The 20,976-nt window shown below is 51.1% G+C and overlaps 1 protein-coding gene across 2 annotated transcripts in view; it reads left to right on the forward strand.

Annotated features, from left to right (window-relative positions):
• Positions 1-14,500, forward strand: part of GRAMD1B (GRAM domain containing 1B) — an 83,919-nt gene extending 69,419 nt beyond the window's left edge. For both annotated transcript variants that reach the window (XM_012644924.1, XM_012644925.1), the window contains 11 exons: positions 39-228; positions 2,076-2,219; positions 3,198-3,316; positions 3,556-3,698; positions 5,636-5,739; positions 6,323-6,526; positions 7,588-7,678; positions 10,847-10,858; positions 11,190-11,297; positions 11,618-11,735; positions 14,291-14,500. In XM_012644924.1, the coding sequence (XP_012500378.1) occupies positions 39-228; positions 2,076-2,219; positions 3,198-3,316; positions 3,556-3,698; positions 5,636-5,739; positions 6,323-6,526; positions 7,588-7,678; positions 10,847-10,858; positions 11,190-11,297; positions 11,618-11,735; positions 14,291-14,380 (1,323 nt within the window). In that variant the 3' untranslated portion in view covers positions 14,381-14,500. The remainder of the gene's footprint in view (positions 1-38; positions 229-2,075; positions 2,220-3,197; positions 3,317-3,555; positions 3,699-5,635; positions 5,740-6,322; positions 6,527-7,587; positions 7,679-10,846; positions 10,859-11,189; positions 11,298-11,617; positions 11,736-14,290) is intronic.
• Positions 14,501-20,976: the final 6,476 nt, after the last annotated feature.

Below are 20,976 nucleotides of genomic sequence, written 5' to 3' on the forward strand. Positions count from 1 at the left end.
GATTGCCCTGGTGGGTGACTCCTCTGTCTCGGCTGCAGTTCGACGGGCTGCCCCTGGAGGAGGAGGTGCTTGAGGGAGACGGGTCCCTGGAGAAGGAGCTTGCCATCGACAACATCATAGGGGAGAAGATTGAGATCATCGCTCCCGTGAACTCCCCTTCACTGGACTTCAACGACAATGAGGACATCCCCACGGAGCTCAGCGACTCCTCTGACACCCACGACGAAGGTGGGCACGTGAAGATGGGTCTGAAGCAGCCCTTACCCTCTCCGTTGTGAGGGCTAAAGGAGGCCGGCACGTGGGAACGGGAGTCAGTCTCTGGGTTCCTGGTGGAAGGGAGGGTGACGGAGCCTTTGTTGGAAAGGTGCATTTGTTATTATCACGCATCCCTTTTTTCAGGTACTCACTGCAGGATTCTCATCATTCTGTGTTTGTCTTTCTTTGCTTGACGGATAGTGCTTTGTTCTGCCATCCAGTGTTGTCACTAAATGTACCCCCCTGTTGACTCCGTCCCTCACAGGCAGGCAAGGCAATGTTTACATGCCATGAGGAAGGCGCCAGTCAGCTGCTCCTGGGAAATTAAATTTTTAATAGACGTGAAACTTCCCCAAGAAAGCTGCAAAACTTGTTAGTGACTCCAGCCTGGGGTGTTTGGGCTAGGCTATGAGAAAAAGCGTTGCTGGATCAGATAGATTTTGGAGACTTCGTCTTCTCTCTGATTATTCTAAGCTGGTAGCTTCTTGCTTCACTGCTGCATAGGGTTAGCTTCTGGGACCTCACTTGGGAATGTGCTGCTTCTTGCATTCCATGGAGAAAAGTTCAGTCCTCAGCATTCATAAAATTGGTCGATGGTTTTGCTCCGTCGAATTGGTGCTAGGTTATGACTAGTGAGGATACGCAGGCAGTGCTCACTCGTGGATCTGTGGACAATCTCTCCTAGGGGTCACCTGTTGTAGTTTTCCGACCTTTGGTTGGGTTGCCCACCCTGAGCTAGGATCCAGAGCTAGTGCAAATGCCAGCACAGGCTGGGTACCGCCTAACACTAGGAGTGCCAGTCATGTAAACTGAGATGAGAATAGCACCCAGACTGCGCCTGGGCAATGCCATCTGTGCAGTCGTAGGCACTGTCCCTGTAGGATATTCCTTGGTTCTTCCCTGAGTCTCCCCTGGGTTCAAAGATATCAGCCTCCCACTTGAAATCACATACCCGCCCATGCGGATACATAATTAGGGACTGTGGGGTTTGGCGGGAGGGCTAGGGCTTTAGCAACTCTCCTATACCCTCAGGCGCGTTCTCCTGTAGCAGCTAGAAAATTCGGGAAATTCCCTGGTTGGCAATATTCTGTATATTGATACGCATCGGTGTCCCCGGAGAGTACTGCATCCCTGGGAATGAAGGAAGCTCCACTTCCGGAACCTCCCAGACCTTGCTGTGTGCCCCTCCCTTGGCTCGTTCTGATTCGTATTCCTCTTTCGCTATATGCTAAAGCTGCAGCCATCAGTTTAAAAGGCAGGATATTGGAATCACGGCAGAAATAGATGCCTTGTGAGGAAGGAAAGCAGATCTGAGAAGCTAGGGATCGCAGCCCATCAGGTGAGCCCCAGCCTTAGCAGCTGTTCTGTAAACAGATGACTCCTGACTAATGGGCATCCCGTGAGCACACCTGTGCCATGGCTTGCAGTGCCATTTGTTGTCAGTTGTAGTTAACATACAGACTCTCGACAACCCATTCTTTGGGTTCAGGCAACCTCAGGAAGTAGTCATTTATTTGAATTTTAGTCAAAAACCAACTGAATTAGGGAGGTTTGAAAGTATAACAGCAAAAGTACCTTCCCAAGCTCTTTGTAAAGGATGAATGGACAGTGTCAACTGGACAGTGCGCATCCCAGGGAAGGAAAGAAACTGAAGCAAACTCATAGACTGCGTAGCCCACGAGCCCAGCTTCCTGGCTCTCTGGCCTCTGTGGTGGCTGGGTCTACGTTAGCCAGGGACATAATTGCTCTGGGAAGATGTCCCTGGGGTCCCCTGCCCCTCTGCTGTCACTGTCTACCTCCTGGTGCTGTCTTCTGTGCAGGGGAAGTCCAGGCCTTCTATGAGGACCTGAGCGGTCGGCAGTACGTGAATGAAGTCTTCAACTTCAGCGTGGACAAGCTCTACGACCTCCTTTTCACCAACTCGCCCTTCCAGCGGGACTTCATGGAGCAGAGGCGCTTCTCTGGTCCGTTCTGCAGCGGGCCCCGCCCCCAGCCCTCCCTCTCTGTCCACACTACTTCCCGCTCTACGTTTGCCCCCCTTCCCCTCCCTCCTCTGGCCACCCTCTTTCTGGCCTCCCGCGGTGCTGAGCTCCCCCACCTTGCCGCCTTCTCCTCTCCTGGCACGTGGCCCTACACTCGCCCGCTGTGCGTCAGACACTGCGCTGACCCCTCAGACTTCCCAAAGAATGAGCCCTGCCTGGTCTCTGCCCTCCCAGGGCTCACCGCCTCGTGAAGGACACAGCTCCCACTCGCTGGAAGGCACCTGTGCTGTGCCACGCGTGCTGTGTTATCTCGTTCAGTCCCCGCAACTGCCCTGTGTGCGGACCTTGCGATCCCCACACTGAGATCGCTGAAACTCAAACCGCGGGTGCTGCCCCACGTCATGCAGTTGAGAAGGGGCTGGGCTGGGCTTCATCTATAGGCCTCGGGCTTCATGCTTGGACCCTCCCCTCACCCCTGCTCTCCCCACAGCAGGGACTCCGGCTCTGGCCCAGCAGGGCTGCTAAGCATCCCACTTGGTGACAAAGCGTTTGGGCACCAGCAGCCCTGTGTGCCAGGAGGAGAGGACATGCTGAGGGCATGGGGAGGTCATGCGTTAGAGGAGAGGACTTGTTCCCAAGGGACCCTAGGCCCTCACCACAGTAACGCCAGTGTTGCCAGCACCCCCGTAGGTGGCCCCGAGACCTCCTGTCCCAGCCCTAGGAACAATCAGCTTTCTGGAGCCTCGTGTAGAATTTCGGCAATGCTACAATGAGCCTCTTTCTGCTCTCACTCCCCCTCCTCCCACCCTCTGCCCCCTGCCCTCAGGCTGCCATTGGCTTCCTTTTGGGGGCCAGTCGGGAGTCAGCACAGTCAGGAGAAGGTCACTTGGGGGGAAGTTCACATGTGGGGAGGGGGCTGTGCGTCCCCTCCCTCATCCCAGGGCTCTCGTCCACCCTCAGATATCATCTTCCATCCATGGAAGAAGGAAGAGAATGGAAACCAGAGCCGAGTGATCCTCTACACCATCACCCTCACCAACCCGCTGGCTCCCAAAACCGCCACTGTCAGGGAGACACAGGTGAGCGGAGACATGGCAAGGGCCAGCGAGAGCAGGCCTGAAAATGCCCTGCTCCATCGCGAAGGATTGAGGACAGATGTCGGGAGGAAGTCTGTGGGTGCAAGTGTCATGCCGCCATTTCCTGTGGCTCTGGGTCTTCCATTCGGCTGTCGTCAGCTGGGGCAAGGGAGCTTGGAGAAGGAGCTTTTCTGAATTCCGTGCCCCTCTCAGTTTTGCGCAATGGACTTTCCTCCGCACAGACCATGTACAAGGCGAGCCAGGAGAGCGAGTGCTACGTGATCGACGCCGAGGTCCTCACCCACGACGTGCCCTACCACGACTACTTCTACACCATCAACCGCTACACACTCACCCGCGTGGCTCGGAACAAGAGCCGGCTCAGGTGCGGGGTGCGGAGGGCCCGGGGTTCAGGTGGGGGTCTGTACATCAGAAAGCATTCACGTGCTCCGACAGGGACGGAGGAGGTTGGGCATATTTGCTGCTTCATTCTACCCTCTCTCTGAAGCCTTCGGAGACTCCCTACTGTCCCTGTTGTGAGGGAGTTAATTATTCTCTCTACCACGTGTTCCCTTCACCACTGTGCTCAATCTGTTTAGTAAAACTGTTATAACTACCGCCATTTATTGGTTGTCCATGGCCTATAAAGTACCATGTAGGTGCTTTTCCTACACTCACTGGAGTCTTTAGAATGATGCAAGGAGTGGATTTATCAGAAAATGAGTTTCGTATAAGTTCAATAACTTTGCCGAGAGTCCTGTCCCTAGTAAGTGCTGAAACCCAGCTCTGAGACGTGTAAACCTGTGCTCTTTCCCTCTTGCCACGTCTGTGCCACCCCTGTGCATTACCGTTGGCCTCCCAGTTACACAGTGAGTTTCCCGAGGGCAGGAATCCCATTCCGTTCGCCACGTTATTCCCAGCACTCAGCACAGGCTCCCGTCAGATTTTAGAAAGTGTTGACTGATTGAATAATAGTTTGGGGCACTATAATGTGCTCTCAAAGGAAGGGACAAATTTAGACCCTGATGTGTTAAGAAGCTCGTGGTCTAACTGAAAAGTCAGGACACATGCCCATTTGAAAAGCATCAGATTTTTATACCTGTATCTAAGACCAAGTTCTTTTGGTTGTAAGGAGCAGAAATTCACTCATGCAGTTCATATAAAATCAGGGTTTAGTAAAAGGTTGCACAGAGATCTCAGGGAATCAGGAAGAGCACCTCAAGCAGGACCTGCGTCTTCCTCATCCTCTTCTTAATTTTTTCGAGGCGGTGGAGTCTCTGCCACTCCCTGAGTGTGCACCTGTCCCTCCAACTCCCTTTTCTTCCTCCCTCCGCCTTTTATTGGCCTCGCTTCTCCCTCCTGTTCCTCTTTTCTTTTCCTCCACGGTGTCTGGGTTTCTCAACTCCAGGTTCCTCAGGATCTTCCAGTTGTGTGTCTTTTCTGTGCAGTCCACGCAGAGGCAGCTGGTTGACCTTGGATAGACCTTTACAAGGAGATGCCCAGCCTTGATGCAGTGAACCAGCGTTGGGAGGGGGCGTGAGGGCTCCAAGTCCAGGCGTCCTGCTGTCAGGCCATGGGTGGAGGTAGCATCCCCAAGGAGGGGTGAGGCTGGACCAGCAGGCTGAAATGCAGGGTGGATGGATAAGCTGGGAGAATCCGTGGACAGATGCAGATGGACTAAGGAGGAGGCGCAGAGCAGGGCTGCTGTGTGGGAGACGTGGGTAGCAGTGTGGCCAGCGATGGGGAGAGCGAGCGCTGCGCGGTCTGGGCTGCGGTGGAGAGGCAGGAGCTAGGGCGGCAGCGAATGATGGTCTTAAAGGTGAAAGTGATGAAACCCCAGAGCTTGACTCAGACTTGAAAGTCTCTGGAGAGGGAAAGAAGGACCCTGATAAAAGAGTGGCCCATCTTGAATTTGTTTCATTGTCTGTTGCTCAGAAGGGTCAAACTTCAGACCAAGCCTCCCTTTGGCTGACTGTCAGGCTGCCTAGCCCCCTCTGGAGTCCACGTGGGAGGAGGCAGTGTGGCCTCACGAAGGAGCTCTGGGCTTGGAGTCGGAAGCCCTCCTGGTTGGCCTTTGGACTGCTTAAATACTCTGAACCTCAGTTTTCTCATCTGTAAAACGAGGATAAATCCACTAGCTCCACTGAGCTCAGAAGGTGGTCGGGGAGATCAGGTGATGTGCTGGACATGACAGGACCTGTTAACTTGTAAAATGCAGTACACCTGTGAAGCTGCTTGGGCCTTAAATCCGAATTTCCCTTTTCCCAGCGGAAGACCGTCCACCCAGGAAATGACCGATCTTGTTTCTGGCTTGTTCCTCAGGGTCTCCACAGAGCTGCGCTATCGTAAACAGCCCTGGGGGTTGGTGAAAACCTTCATCGAGAAGAACTTCTGGAGCGGGCTGGAGGACTACTTCCGCCATCTAGGTGGGCGCTACCATCGCTGCTAGTCGAGCTGCAGAAACGGGTGAACAGCACAGCTGTCGCCCAGTGCTCCGGGCAAAGGGAAACATGGAGAATGGGGGCAGAGACTGAGAATGATTCCATAGGGTCCCAAATTCTGCCCCAGAAATAGATACCAAATTTTGCATGTATGTGGACGTGTGTGTTTTTCAAGAGACTATGTCTATAACGTGTATCATTAAGGAGTTGGTAATACCCCTCCCCGCAAAATGAGCCACAGATCTAGCGATACTGGTATTCTCTGTTATGAGAAGGATCTGCCAGTCACCTGTGAGTGCATCTGTTGAGGAAGTGTGTGACGTGCCCCAGACTGTGCACAGGGGGTGCAGATGTTCAGAACATGTGGCTCCACACAACGTTGAACGGCCCCAGAAGGGGGTTTGAATGGGGCTGGGTCCCAGGAGTACTTTCTGAGGCCCGTGGTCATCCCTGTGGGTCATCTGGCTGTCAAGACTACGGTATGGGAAGATGGTTCCCCCAGAAACTTGCTTCGGGAGGCCCCTGTGGTTGAAGGTGACCTCTGACGTGGTCCTTTTGTCTCTGACAGAGAGCGAGCTGGCCAAAACGGAGAGCACCTACCTGGCTGAGATGCACAGACAGTCTCCCAAAGAGAAGGCCAGCAAGCCCCCAACAGTGCGGAGGAGGAAGCGTCCCCATGCCCACCTGAGGGTCCCTCACCTGGAAGAGGTGATGAGCCCTGTCACCACACCCACTGATGAAGATGTGGGCCACAGGATCAAGCATGTGGCAGGTGTGTGCCCAGTGGGGGCGGGTGGTGAGGATTGGGGCTTTGGGCAGGAGCTCATTTTGTACCTTGGGTATAATTTCTAAGTAATTTGAACATACTCACAAAATCTGAGACTACCATTGCCCTATGTATTTCTCTTTGCCCTTTAAGTTCCTCGGCCCCTGCTGAAGCCGTATGTGTGCTCTGATTAACTAAAGGTGTCTTTTATGTTTACGCCTCTGTATCACTCAAGCTCCATGGCTACCTGCATAGGCTCAAATATGCAGTTTCCAAGTTCTCGGGAAGTATACTAAGGAGAATCCAAAGCCCAGACCCCAGAATTGACCTCATAACACAAGGACCAGGGGGTCCAAGGCAGCCCCCCTCACGTAACCCCATGGCCCACCAAGGGCCTGCCCCACCAGGCTGTGGACTCCCTTGATATCTCTTCCTCTCTTCCTCTTCCCATCCAGCCATTCAAAGCCACATGTCTTTGCTCAACTATGGAGACCTTGAACTATACAGGGACTTAGAGACCAATTGATCCAGTGTTTTTCCAGCTGTGCTCTGCACATACCTTTGGGTTCCTCAGAGCTGGAGGGGGAGAGAGTGCCAGCCTCCCATGTCCCTGTCCCTAGCTTCACCCCGAGCACTCCTGCACTGTGTGTTGTGCACGTAAGATTTCTGACTGACATTGCACATGTGTAAACTGACCCTCAGAGAGCTTACGTGACTTGTCCAGCACCACGTAGCTGATTAGGAATAAAACCCTAGCCGGAAGCTGGCTGTCTCTGGTCCTAGTCCAGTGCCATTTCTCACTCGCCCTGCGTCTGTGTGTGCCAGCTACATGGGTCTGTTGATTTTCTCGTCTGTTCAGTGTTTGTCTGACCCAGCCCGTGGTAACCTTGCCCTCGAGGAGTTTGCCTTCTCCTGTTGGAGGGCTGGGCACATCTCGTCATATCGTTGCTGCGACAGCATTGTGGACAGTTCTCTATCATCCCCTGACATTCACTGCTTGACAGTGCACATCAGAAGTTGGTGGACTCGTAGGTCACCACGGTGACGGCCTCTTTGTCCTCCCACAGGTTCCACGCAGACACGGCACATCCCCGAGGATGCCCCCAACGGTTTCCACCTGCAGAGCGTGTCCAAGCTGCTGCTGGTTATCAGCTGTGTGTAAGGGACTCCAGGCTCTCCTCCCCCCGCCACCGCCTGCCTGTTCCTGCCTGGTGTCTCATCTATCCCCTGCCTCTTGAAGCATTGAGTGCCCTTACCGTTTTCCCTGGTTTTTTTTTTTTTTTGCTCCGTCCTCTAGTCTTGTCTGTCGGGATTGGTTGCTCTGTCTGTCATTTCTTACCTCTTTCCATCTTTTTCTCTGTTTCGTTCGGCATTTACTGCGTGCGGGGCCTTCAGAAGAAAAGGCTGCATGCAGCATCCGTGCCCTTCAGGAACTCAGTTTCCAGTGTGTAAAAGAGATGGGACGTTCAGAATCCCTACACAGTTGGATAAATGCTAACGTAGAAGGGCCACAGAGCATTTTAGGAGTCTACTCATTCATTCGCAAGAGATGTTCTGGGCGTCTGCTCCGTGCCAGGCCCTGGAACTATGCACTCATGGAGCCCACACGTTGGCAGGGTATCCATACAAAAGCAATGACTTCAGCATAAGAAAGTAGGTGCTTATTTTAATGTAGACTATTTATAATAATTGCTGTGACATTATAAAACAGTAGGCTCAGTAACTCGCACAGGAAGATGCTGGACTAGGGAGAAAGGAGGGCGAAAGAAATGAACACGTAAGACGGGAGAACTCGACCAGCTGTTGGAAGTGCGAGTCCATGCCATCGCCTGGCCAGGATTTTTCTGAACCACTTTGATAGGAAGCAGCTAGGACAGTTGTTCTGCTTGGTTCAGCCCCCTGCCTGGCATCCCATGCCTTCCTTGGATAGGGGTGTGCTTTGAGAGTGCGTGGGGCCCTCCCCACCGTGCACCAGATGCCCGATGGCCCCAGTTCAGTCTTGCTTCTGTGACCCTCCCTGGCCTCTGCTGGAGCCTTCTCACAGAGGCAGCGGCAGGGCACAGCCTCACTCTCGGGAAACTCTGAAGGAAGCCCAAGAGTGACGTGGTCAGATTTGCATTGAGAGAAAAATCACTCTGACAGCAATACGGCAAAGACTGGAGGCAGGGAGGTCAGTGGAGTGAACCGTGGCCGTCTGGGTGAGACGGCCATCAGCCTGAGATGAGGGACAGGGCTGAGAGATCCTGCAGGGGGAAGACTCGTTACCCACCTGGTTATGCAATGAAGGGAGATGAACTGCTGATTCCAGGGACCACAAATGGTTATGTCATCAACAGAAATCTGGAATTTAGTGCGATTTGTCGGGGAAGACACTTGATAGTGCTCCAGGTGTGTCCGAGTTCCATACGTTATCCACATGAAATGACACTATTTGCTGATGTGGACCCGGAGCTTAGGAGGCAAGTGTAGGCTGCAGCCTCAGGTTAATTATCCATGGCATTAATGCCACAGCGTGAATGTGACCATCTATGTAGAATATAGAGTGACAAAGAGTGACCCTAGGGGCCACTTACAGGAGAGGAGTCTGTGAGGAACATAAGTAGGACTCTTTTACTAACCTCACTTGAATATATAACGTTATTCAAGTAAGTAGATGCAAAATTCTTCTGACTAGAGCATATGAAGCCAGGACATTACAAAAATAAATACGAAGGCAACTGTGAAGCCAATCAAGTTCACATTTAGCAACATGGATTTAATCTGACTCATTCCATTGTTCTGTTAAAATTAAATCTCCGATATTGGATTTTGGTAAATAGAAAATCGTAACCTCAGGTTAGTTCCCTATTTAAGCTTTTTCTGCGTACTGACCTTCCCAGCTCCTGCTGCTCCCTGAGTATATTGGGTAGCATTGTATTAACTAACTTCAGGGCTTTGTAAGTTTAGGATCATCAGATCTTCTAATTCCGCACAACGCGATCCACGCGAGGGGCTGCCGACAGCCTGCGTGTGGGATGGGCTGGCGCGGCACAGTTTGCCCGTGTCTGGCAGGTTGCTGCGAGGTGACTCAGCCTCCTGCCTCTTTCCTCTGTGTAGAACGCCGTGGAGCCTTCACTCAGACAGCACACGGGGGTGTCCCTTGACCTTCACTTAGCACAGACAGGACTGCAAACATAAACCCAGGTACAGCCTTGGAGATTGTGCGCAGCACGCGCCGAAGAGGTGGGCGTTCGTGTGATCCAGTGTGTGCCGATACAGTTACAGACGGCATCATGGAAATTGGACACAAAGTTTAAAAGGTCTCTTGAAGAACTCAGAGAACCCCAAGAACGCAGCAGAGTAGCCCCAGGGACTTGCAGCTGCCAGTTAAGGAAGATGGCCTTCCATAGTGCCAGAAGCACCAATGGGAAATATAGTATCACTCACACGCACTTTCAAAACTCTAAGACATAGTATGAGCTTTTCTTCCTTGTCTGGTCTTTTTTTTTTTCCTATCTCTGTTTTATCTACTAGTTTTTGTCATCCTCTATCTTCCTGTGTGTGTCTGCGTCTCCTGCTTTAATGATAAGAACCATGATGGGGGCGGCTGCTGTGTATATTGGACACACATTCCCTTTCATCCACATAACAACCCTAGGAGGGCGGGTGTCTATTGTCCCTGGGTCAAAGAAGCTAGGAGACTTGACCAAGAGCTAAGACATTTTTAAGTGGCGAACCAGTATTTGTGCCCAATTCTGTGGCCTCTGGGTCTCCTCTTTACCTATGTCTTCACCCTGTATTCTGTGATATTCTCTCACAAAATCATCTTTAGGCAGCCAGGGAGGCTGAGAGGAGGATTCCGCAGTCTCCGGGTCCTCCAGCCCTGGATTCTCCTCGCCTCCTCCCTGTCTCTGACCATTCTGACCCAGACTCTGGGAGACCTCATCCGGTCCCCGTGACCTCTGCCGGGTGGTGGCAGGTCCAGGCAGGAGCCTTACTGACTTTGGGGAAGTTCTGCTAGCATCTGTAAGGCACGCCCAGGGCAGAGCTGCGGCTCCCACTGGAATCCCTCCTTCACTCTCTCCTTGCCTTTGCCTCCTGATGTTGGGCTGGTAGGAGGAACGTTTTTTCGATTTAGTACCCGTGAAACCCCAAGTCTGTCTACACCTGCTTTCTCTCACTCTTTCCTTGATGAGTTGCCTTCTCCACTGTGTCCTAGCTTCTGGCATTTCTTTCTCATACCCTCTCATTCGCTCTCTGGCTGATGTAAGTGCGGTTTCCCCTTCCCCACACTCGTCTGTTTCTAACCTGTGCCTCCTCCCTGTTTTTCTCCCCTGCTCCCATTAGGATCTGTTTCAGGTACTGGCTCTATGATTACTCCTTTGCCCCCCTCGTCTCTTTCCCTCTCCGCCTTACCTCTCTCCCCCAGGGGACCCGGGTTCCGGTGCCCATGTGTCTCTCCCCCGCGATGCCTTTGCCCTGCACCCCTGTCCATGGTTCTCCTGCTGCTTCCCGGCCCCTCCAAATTAGGTTGCTTCTCTCTCTCGCTGCTTCCCTCTGGCTTATGTGCTCACTCACTGCGGTGCTTTGGAAGACCCACCAGTCAGGGACAGCAGCCTCTGGGATACCAGTGTCCCTGGCTCAGAAGACACCTCATCGCTGTTGTTTTTTCCCCGTGTCTCCTTCCTAGTCTGGTGCTGCTGGTCATCCTTAACATGATGCTCTTCTACAAACTCTGGATGTTGGAATACACCACGCAGACCCTCACTGCCTGGCAGGGTCTCAGGCTCCAAGAAAGGTAATCTTGGCCTTGTCCCCTTGCCAGCACCTCCACCCCACCTGATGCCTTGCAATAGCACCTGCCTTCCCGTCTCCTTGGGACTGTCACACTGCCCTTGCCCAGGAGATAACCCTCTGGCATGAACCCGTAGGGAAGGCCTCACAATCTGTCCCTGTAGTTTCAGTCCACTTCTGATCTGGGGCACAGGGGAACCAGGGGCAGTGTGCACAGGACAAAGCACTCTCATGTGACTCTCTGTCCTTTAGGGGTCTGGGAGCACAGGACAGTTCGCTGAGCATAACTCCAGCTGCTGGGGTGCCCCTTCTTCTGCCCCACAGGTTACCCCAGTCTCAGACAGAATGGGCCCAGCTCTTAGAGTCCCAACAAAAGTACCACGATACTGAGCTCCAAAAATGGAGGGAGATCATCAAATCCTCCGTGATGCTCCTTGACCAGGTGAGATGCACCCCCCGCCCGCCCCTGCCCCGCTTGCCCTAGTCTTCGGGAGACAGAACTTTTTCCCCTTATTCTCTGAGAAAGACGGCCATCTCTCTCCCCACCCTCCAGACTCTGACTTCTTCCTCCCATTCATGCTTCTCTCGGTCCATCTATTGTTCTACTTGTAAAGTCATTCTTGAATGGGCTGTTTGAAACACAGGTGCATTCACAATAATAATGACACCACACTGGATTTGCAGCAGGAAAGCTGTAGGTTAGATGGAAGGAGAACTATTTTTATTTATCGATTGATTGATTTTTTGGGTAACCCACAGCCATCTGACAGGCGTTTCAAGAGAAAACTACCCCTCTTTTACAGAAATTTGCCTTCCCAAAGGGCATATCTTTCAAATTCCCTTGCATGTACACCACCCCTCCCCCTACCATCCAAGACACACAACCACCAGCAGCTGCCGTTCCTCAAAGGCACTGCACTGAGGGTCTGGGAAGAAGGCTGAGCTATGTCTCCATTTCATAATATCATTTCTGTTGTGCAATTGTCTGTATTCCTCCCAAAAACTTGATCCAGCTATTTAAGAAAATCATCCTGGGGCAAAATTAATGATTAGCTTAGTTTCCTCGGGGGAGGGAGCTTCCTCTTTCCCCTAGAAAAATTTAATACCTTACAAAAAGGGTCCCCATGTGGTTGTCAAGAGAGCAGGAACCGACCTTTGCAACGCGAGAGAATTAGGAAGATACTAGAGAGAGGATCTGTCCTGCTGCAATAAAATCTCTATTCCTAAAAAGGTGTCTTTCTGATGTTTTGTGGTCAGCAAAGCCCAAGGTGGAATCCTAGCCTTGCCACTAACTGGTTTTGTGACCTTGAGCAAAGGACTTAATATTAGTGAGCCTTATTTTCTTCATTGATAAAATAGGAATTGTCACCGTGGCTTCTTGGAACTGCTGTCAGGATTCGATGGCACTTGGGAGGCACTCATTATTATTAAACATTGTTTCCCTTTCATAGCTTGGTCTTAGCTCTAAATTGAGGAAAGAGAATCTTAACTGCTGCTATCAGGATCCAGTCTGGTGTGCTTAGAGTATCATGTTTGGCTTTGTTTAAGGAGTGCTTTTTTTAAAAAAAATGGTTAACAACCCAGTCAGGGGTTTGGAAGCCCTGCCATGTCAAGGAGGGGTGATGGAATTATCCATATGCCCAAGAGAAGGGAACGCTGGGTGAAGAGAACAGGATGGCCTTCAGACATTCAGACCAACAGGTGAAGAGTTGGACTTACTGTAAACTCCAGAGCACTGAACTAGGGCTAGAAGGAATTGAAATTTGTGAGTCATCAAATAAAAACAGACTGCTTAGGGTTAGAGCTCTCCAGCAATGGAATGGGCTACTGTGGAGGACTGAGATTCCAACACTGAAAGTGTTCGAGGGATGACCGGCATGGTGATGGGTGAGGAACTTACGGATTAAATAGAGGACGGTTGGACTGCATGACCCAGAGGTCTCTTCCAAGTGTGAATTCTATTTCAGGATGGATCCCCTTAAAGTGGGGCTTAGGGCTGTCAGATTTATAGCCTGGTGGCTTCTACCCTACCAGTGTTAAGAGAGGTGTTTTGTTTCATTCCCTTTAGGAGTAACTTTTAAAAGAACAGTAATGGGCCCCTCGTCCCTATTGAGCAGAGAATGTAGAAGAACCGGAGAGAAGAAAGTAGCAGACTAAACAGAGAGACCAGAGGTTCCCCAAATCCATAACCATTTACCCAGGAAATGTTGTCTTGTGTTGTAACAGAGCAGCTTACTCAGAGACAATACTTAAATATGTTGTGTTACAATGGGCCGTTTCAGGATTCTCCTGCTAGAACTGCTCCATTTAGACTCCATCACATGACCCAAAGGTGTTAATTCACTGATATGGGTGCCAACCAGGAGACTCCTCAGTTCTCTGCCTGGCACCCCTGGGTGTACAAGGGAAGGGTAAGACATAGCTGTGGTCTCAGCAAACGTGAAACCAAGTAATTAAAGACGACTGCAGTGCAGAGCCCTTGTGTGTGGTATGTGAGAGGCCAGGAAGGAGGATGACTGGGAGGCAGAGAAAGTTTGGATTTGTTCTGGGCCCTAACAGATGGGTGAGATTGGAATAGACAAGAGAAAAATGGGTCCCAGGCTGGGAGGAACAACGTGGCTTTGATGTATAAAGATGGGCATATAGTATATTAAGGATCAGTGGGGAAATCAGATGAAATGACTAGTAGATCAAGTAAATGGCCGTCTAATTGGCTCCTTGTAGCAACTGAACGCTTTGAGAGAGTTCTTGATTCAGATCTCCGAGACCCAGTGAGCCTTACGGACCGGGTGGCAGGGGGAGGGTCCCCATGCCAGATTGGCTGTCCCCTTTCTGCTTGAAACTGTGCCCCTGAGAACCACCTTCAAGGAGCCCAGCTCCCTTCAGCTCCGTGGCGTGGCGAGAGGCCCGCCGCAGGCAGGTTAGGGGGTGCTGCTGGGAGGAGAATCCCGCCGAGGGCACAGACCCAGGCCTGGGGTGGGGTTCCCTGTCTTACAGATGAAAGACTCACTCATCAACCTTCAGAACGGCATCAGGTCCCGTGACTACACGTCCGAAAGCGAGGAGAAGAGGAACCGCTATCATTGACAAGGCAGGAGCAGGGGTGGCTGCAAGAGGCCTGTGCAATACATGTACATAGACCATATAAATATATATATAAATATATATATACAGAATATAAATATATATATATTATATACAGATTTTAAAAAGAGATAATGCCTATGTACCAGGGAGAAGGAGCGGGACCTCCCGCCCCCTGTGCTGGCCGGAGCAGTGCTTTCCTTCGGTGGAGGGGCTGAGGAGGGCAGGGACCACCTCTCAGCACCGACCTCCCCTGACCCTCCTCCCACCCTCTGCTCCCCACCCCCTCCCTTGCTGGCCACTCCTGGCTCTTGGAAGGGAAATGTCGCTGAGCCAGAGCTATGCCTGCGAAGACCCTAGGGTCTTGAAACAAAGTCTCAAAGGGGCATTGCTTAAGGTGCTTCATTCCCTAATCTCCTTTTGATTTGTTTCCGAAATAAAAGAGAATCTTTTCTTCCCTACCCCACGCTTCCCCCCGCGTTCTCTTGGGAACACGGAAGCACTGAGGGCAGGAGCCCAGTCTGAACTCCACCCACTTGATACGGACCGTGCACGAAGCGTCAGGTGGAGAGGACTGTTTGAAAGCTGGGAAGGCTGCATTTGTGGGGTCGCAGGCTCCTGAGGACTCATGTTCTGAAGGGTATTCTCCTCAATCACCCCTGCACCTTCCTCCGACCTGTGTAGGGTGTGGACCCAATAAGGGCTGGGGATTTCTTATTTTCCCACCTCTTTTCTCTCTGGTCTTCTCCCAGGCTGGATCTGGGTGAAGTGTCACTTTTTAGTGCCTAAAGTCCTATTGTTTCTCTGTGCCTTAAGAGCACATTGTTTATTAGCCAGGGTGGCGCATTTTCGACCTTGTTAAACCTCTCTTAGTGGTTATAAGCAAGTCAGGTCTGTGGCTCTAATTCCTTCATCTAGAGCTGTCAGTTTGTTTTCCAGGGTGAGTCAGGGAGTCCTAGGCCCTCCAGGGTTTGAGAGAAAGAGAGAGGATGCCCTAGCCACGTCTGGGTTGCAGGGTCTACCCACAGAACGCTGTGTGAGAAGTGAGCACCAACAGCAAGGCACTCACTGGGTTGCCAGCACCATTTACTCGTGGTAAAGAACCAACGTTAGCCAATGGAGACAATTGTCTGAGATACTTTGCACATGGAGAAAACATCTAAGCCATTGGAGGGAAGGAATTGGCAAAGGTGCGCGCGTTTGGGCAGGAAAAGACCTGATGAAATCTCTGCCCCAGGGGGCCCATTCCAAATCCTGAGTTTCTCAGACTTGGGAGTGGGAGTTCTGGTGGGGGATGGGGTGCAAACCCTTCTCTGGTCTCTGGCCCCAGAAGAGGTATAAGATCACTAAGGAGTAGAAGATGCTGGATTAGGAGAGCCAGGCATCCAGGACCTTTTTCAGGGTTGGCCCACTGGAACCCATGCATTGATCTGAATTCATGGGGCCCTTCTGGGCATGTTCATCATCCTTCATACACTAATTTCTATTCCTCCATATAATGAGCAAAAGTATCACACTAGCCCCAAGCAGAGCTCATGAATTCTTGAACAGGAAAGAATCAGCCAATTTGGCAAGGAGAGCTCTTCAAACTTGCTTGTTCTTCTCCTGGGCTTCTCAATGCAAGAGACAGAAGGGACCCCAGAACCCCAGATATCCTAGAGCATTAGCACAAAGGAAGGAAGACTTTTATCACTGTTCTACCCCAAAGAGAAAGTTGTTTTCTTCTCTTAGAATGGCCTAACCATTCCCCTGTGGCAATTAAAGAGAAGTGTTTGATTTTTTAGTGTGAGAATAAGGCCTTGGTATTTCCCTAAGGGCAGGATCAGAAAGCAGAAAGGTCCATGCCCAGGTCATTCCCCAGAGGAGGAGGAAGAGGAGGCTCCAGGTGGTCAGCTGGAATGCCTTCCCTACCATAGAAAAGGAGACTTTACGAAATGGAGTTGTATTTCATCCCTGTGAAGGGTGCATATGGCCTTTTGGTCACTGTGAAGTTCTTGTCCAGGACTTAAGGGAGGGTCAAGGCTCACGGGCCCTGAGCCAAAGAAGAAGGCCTGGTTCAGATTGCTGGAAATTTCCTCTCGGCGTAGCCAGAACCCAACACTCCCCCTGTAAACTCTTGAATGCAAAAATTATAAATTCTCAAATTTATTCCATACATAATTACTCACTTAAGTTATTTAATTATTAAAGGTGCCATGGTGGGACCTTTCGGATGATATAAAAAAGGGTTCTTGGCCGGGCGCGGTGGCTCACGCCTGTAATCCTAGCACTCTGGGAGGCCGAGGCGGGCGGATTGTTCTGAGCTCAGGAGTTCGAGACCAGCCTGAGCAAGAGCGAAACCCCGTCTCTACCAAAAAATGGAAAGAAATTAATTGGACAGCTAAAAATATATGTAGAAAAAATTAGCCGGGCATGGTGGCGCGTGCCTGTGGTCCCAGCTACTCGGGAGGCTGAGACAGTAGGATTGCTTGAGCCCAGGAGTTTGAGGTTGCTGTGAGCTAGGCTGATGCCACGGCACTTGCCCCAGGCAAGTGAGTGAGACTCTGTCTCAAAAAAAAAAAGGGTTCTTTGCTGGGAGTGAAGTATGAAGCAGACCCGGCCACAGAGCTATTCTGCATCCGCTTTATCTCTCAGGACCGTTCAAGGGAGGAGCAGGTGACAGGGAGGGAGGCACTTAGCATGTCAGGGAACCCTCCTGTTCTCTGGTGTTTTTTACCCAGTGCACCATGTGTGCACATAGAGAATGTCCCCTAAGAATCATGGATCTCTTATGGGCTCTCTTTGTTCTAATGTATATATATTTTTTTAACTTTCGAGCCAGGAGAAAACCAACAACAATTCATTCCCAAACAAAATCTTTTTCTCCTTAGTCAATAACTTGTGAAAGAGTAGGGAACTCATTCTTGCAGTCCGGGAGTGAAAACGAATAAATAGCATTGTAACTCCTATAAGAGAGCGTCCAAACCACCACTTACACTACTTCTTCTAGCCAGTGTTGTTGTTGTTTTGTTTACATAGGAACTCTGAGGCACACAGGAGTCTTTCTGTGGGGATTTACGTGGTAAAACATTTGAGAGTTTGCACTCAGTATTAAAGAATTTACAGAGTTTCTAACCAGGCGAAGAACAGCTATGGGGTCTAGATTTCCACTCCAGCTTCCTGTAGGAGTGACAGGATTGGCCTCCGAGAAGCCAGTCATGTCTGCAACTCTCCCCCTTCGTCTTCCACTTCCCTGGGACGAGGGGACAATGTCTCAGGTCAGCAAGATCAGCAACTTGAAGCTGTCTCTGGAAGAACACTGGACTGAGAGTCGGGAGACCTGGGCCTGAGTCTTGACTTTGCTGCTGACTGGCTCTGTGGCCTCTCCAAGGTTCAGTACCCTCCTGTAACAGGAAGGGGTTGGGCTAGATTATCATTAAGGTAGGTTCTAGCGTTGGCGTCACCTTGGAGGTTAGGCCTGAGGCTGGCAAGACTGGGCTTTTTCAGAATTGGGAGTTGCCCTGCCAGGAGGGAACATGTCTTCTGGGCTAGAGCTTCTCTGGTATTTAGAGGTGTGGTAGGGCAGTGTCCAGGTTCCCAGGAAGCCCAGGGTAGTTAAAATTTCTTCTTCAGAGGCTTGGAGGGCTAGAGAGGCCCAGTGGCGAGAGAGATTAAGTTTGATGTACTGCTCAGTATTAACTTAGGAGGGTTTCTTCCTTCTTTGGCCTAGTCTTAGTTTGGGAAGGGGCCTTCCCTTGGGCTTTTCTAAGCTAGGAAAAGAGCATCTTATTTTGGATAGAGCCCATCTGCCATCTCTAGGCGCTGTGAAGCCTTCAATCTATCCAAACTTCCTGGTTACCGATAGAGGAAGCAGTGGAGAGAAGCCATTTCCGGTTCTAGCACTTCTCTTTTGGCTCAGCCCAAACCCTGCTGGGCTTTGGATTAAGTATGAAGCTTTGGCGAAAATCCTTCAGTTGCCTTAGAGCACTGAAACTGAGAACCTGGGATTACGAGGAAAGGCGAGGGGCAAGAGGCCTAAGAGGAATGCTTTGTTCAAAGTGGATTCTTTCCATGTCCCTGTCCCCTACCCACGCTCGGACTGTACCTACTACACTTGCAGGCAGCATCTCTAGGATGAGATCTTGGAGAAAGGGCTAGGGGAAGAATCTTTCTGGACTGTTAGTGATTCCAGAAGGGTCCTTTCTGTGCCATACCATGCCACTTCTTAAGCTCTGCAGGTCAGCCAAAGCCAGCCCTTCCCTCCGAGGGCCCCCAAGAGAAATAGCATTCTTCTCTCTTCCCCCAGATGTCAGGGCTGTGGTCTCCCTTCTTGCACCCCGGGTGCCCTGCCTGCTCCCTCCAGTAGGAACCTCCAGGACCTCTCTTCCTGACCCTCCCTTCCCCACCCGTCTCTAGGCTGTGGGACGTCATCTCATTCACCCCCTGACATCTTTGACTACAACCTCTCTCAGGCTGGCCCCACTCCCCTCCACCTCTGTGTTTTCTTCCAGAAGATGTGTTTTGGGTCTGAGAGGAGCATTTTTATGGAAGGTCATCTTTTAACGCCCCTGCTTTCCTAATGCGGAGCAGGAATTTGCACACGGTGTAGAGAGCTCCCCTTCCCGCCTCTCTGCCCAGCCTCGTTACCTCACTCCTGCTCTGGCCACGGCCATGGTGGGCCCAGCCAGCTCCCTGTTTTGATGTTCTGTGCGACAGCTCAGGGGTCTTGTGACTCGAGGTCCTCAGCAGGCCCTGGAGCCCGGATTGGAGCCTTGGCTGCCGGTACGAAGCACCTTGCCTGCCAAGAGGAGCTGACGCCCGGCGACCTCCCCGACATGTGAAGGCTTAAAGAACATTGTCATCGCCGCCCCTCAGCCATCCTTGCTTCTCTCCACACAATAAGACATTGCAGAAGCGAAATGGCAGCCTCTGCTCCAGGCAAGACAGCTGGCTCTGTCTGGGGAGCTGGCCCTGGACTTGGGCGCCACATGCTGAGATTGCGTAGTAAAAGCCAACAATAGTGTGTGGCTCCCCACGTATCCCTACCCTGCACTCTAGGGCCAGACCACTCTCTGCATGGACCGGACCATCTTCCCAAACCCATGGTGCTTTTTCCTCCCACTCAACCTAGACTCTAAGGTGGGGAGGGACGGGTCAGAGGCCATAGGTGGCCCCTGGATAATTCTGACACGGGTGGGGTGGGGCAAGGCAGAGGGAGCAGCCCCCAACACCTGCACTGGGCCATATACTGAAAGGAACACAGGTTGACTGCAGTCGAGTTGTCTGGCCGTCTGTGTTTGGATCTATAACTGTACTTTGCCTGGCGCTGTGCGCAAGGTCTGAAAACTTACTGCTAGTACCTAGAAGCATAAAAGGCTACCCAGCCAAATCTTAATGTAAAGTAGCTAGAGCCATGGAAGTACAGTATGAATTAAAAGAAAAAAGTATTGAACTACAACTCCTAAATGATGTGTGTATTTATTGCTTGATTCATCAGTGCTCATCATCCCCAAGTGTTTCTGGTCTTTCCAGATATGCTCACTCCAAGTCCCTAAGGCATGTGTGTGTAGGCACACCTGTGCACACACGCATGGCCATCCTCCTCGTCAGGGGAGAGAGGCAGCCCAAGGAAGTGGAATGGATGGGAGGGTTTGGAATCAGACCTGAGTACAGATTGCAGCATTACCATTTATCAACTATGTGACCTTGGGCCCCATGCGTCACTCCAAGCCTCAGCGTTTCAGAGATAATATTTTCTAAAAATACACACGTATATTAGTATGGCGGCTGGTGTCGTACTAAGATGATTTTTAATCTCATTGCCACTTTGGCCTTTCCTTTCATTAGGTCTGCCTTGCAATTAGCTCCTTGACCCCTGGTTAGGAAACTCGTTTCATGCCACGCAAGAACACAAGTGACTGGTATTCCTTTGTATCTGGGTAGAGGAGGAACGGGGGAGAGGGGAGGATGGGTCACACATTTATTAGTGTGTATTTAATTCCAGGCTACTAAATATGCTTTTCATTTTTTCCCACATATTCCCTGACTGGGTCCAGAGATGCAGGCTGGGGTCCTGGGGAGCTATAGTCTATGAAGTAGACATAGGTAGTAAGTAGAGTCAAACCAGAGCAAGCAGTTTTTAGAGATACTTTATTGACACGAACAGGGAGTTTACTGAAAACACCACATACAGGCGTTAGGTTGTTGAGGGTTTGGGTGGTCAGAAACATTTCTAGAGTTCAGAAAAAGATTGGCTATGGAAAACCAAGGAAAAGCAATATGAAGGTGACAATGTGGAAAATAGCTGCATGTTTTGCAAGACTGTTAGAGTTGTCTGTGTTTGATGGCGGTTCGCAAACTGCAAGCACTCGGCCTTCAGCGCCCTCCCTTTGCATCACATACACACTGCCCAGCAGAGGCAGCTCTTGCCAAGCCATGGCACAGGCAGAAAGGACAGAGCATTGCCAGCTCTGAGGTGTAGCTGGCCTGAGGAAGAGGTGGAGTCTGGTCTGTAAATCGCTTACAAGTGCTTATCTCCTGGGTCTACTGTAAACTCATGTAAGGGGGAGGAAGTGGGCTGAACTAAACATGAGCTATCCACCACTGTAGATTTCAGAGGT

The sequence above is a fragment of the Propithecus coquereli genome, unplaced genomic scaffold (genome assembly GCF_000956105.1).
Source record: "Propithecus coquereli isolate 6110/MARCELLA unplaced genomic scaffold, Pcoq_1.0 Scaffold222, whole genome shotgun sequence".
Taxonomy (NCBI): domain Eukaryota; kingdom Metazoa; phylum Chordata; class Mammalia; order Primates; family Indriidae; genus Propithecus; species Propithecus coquereli.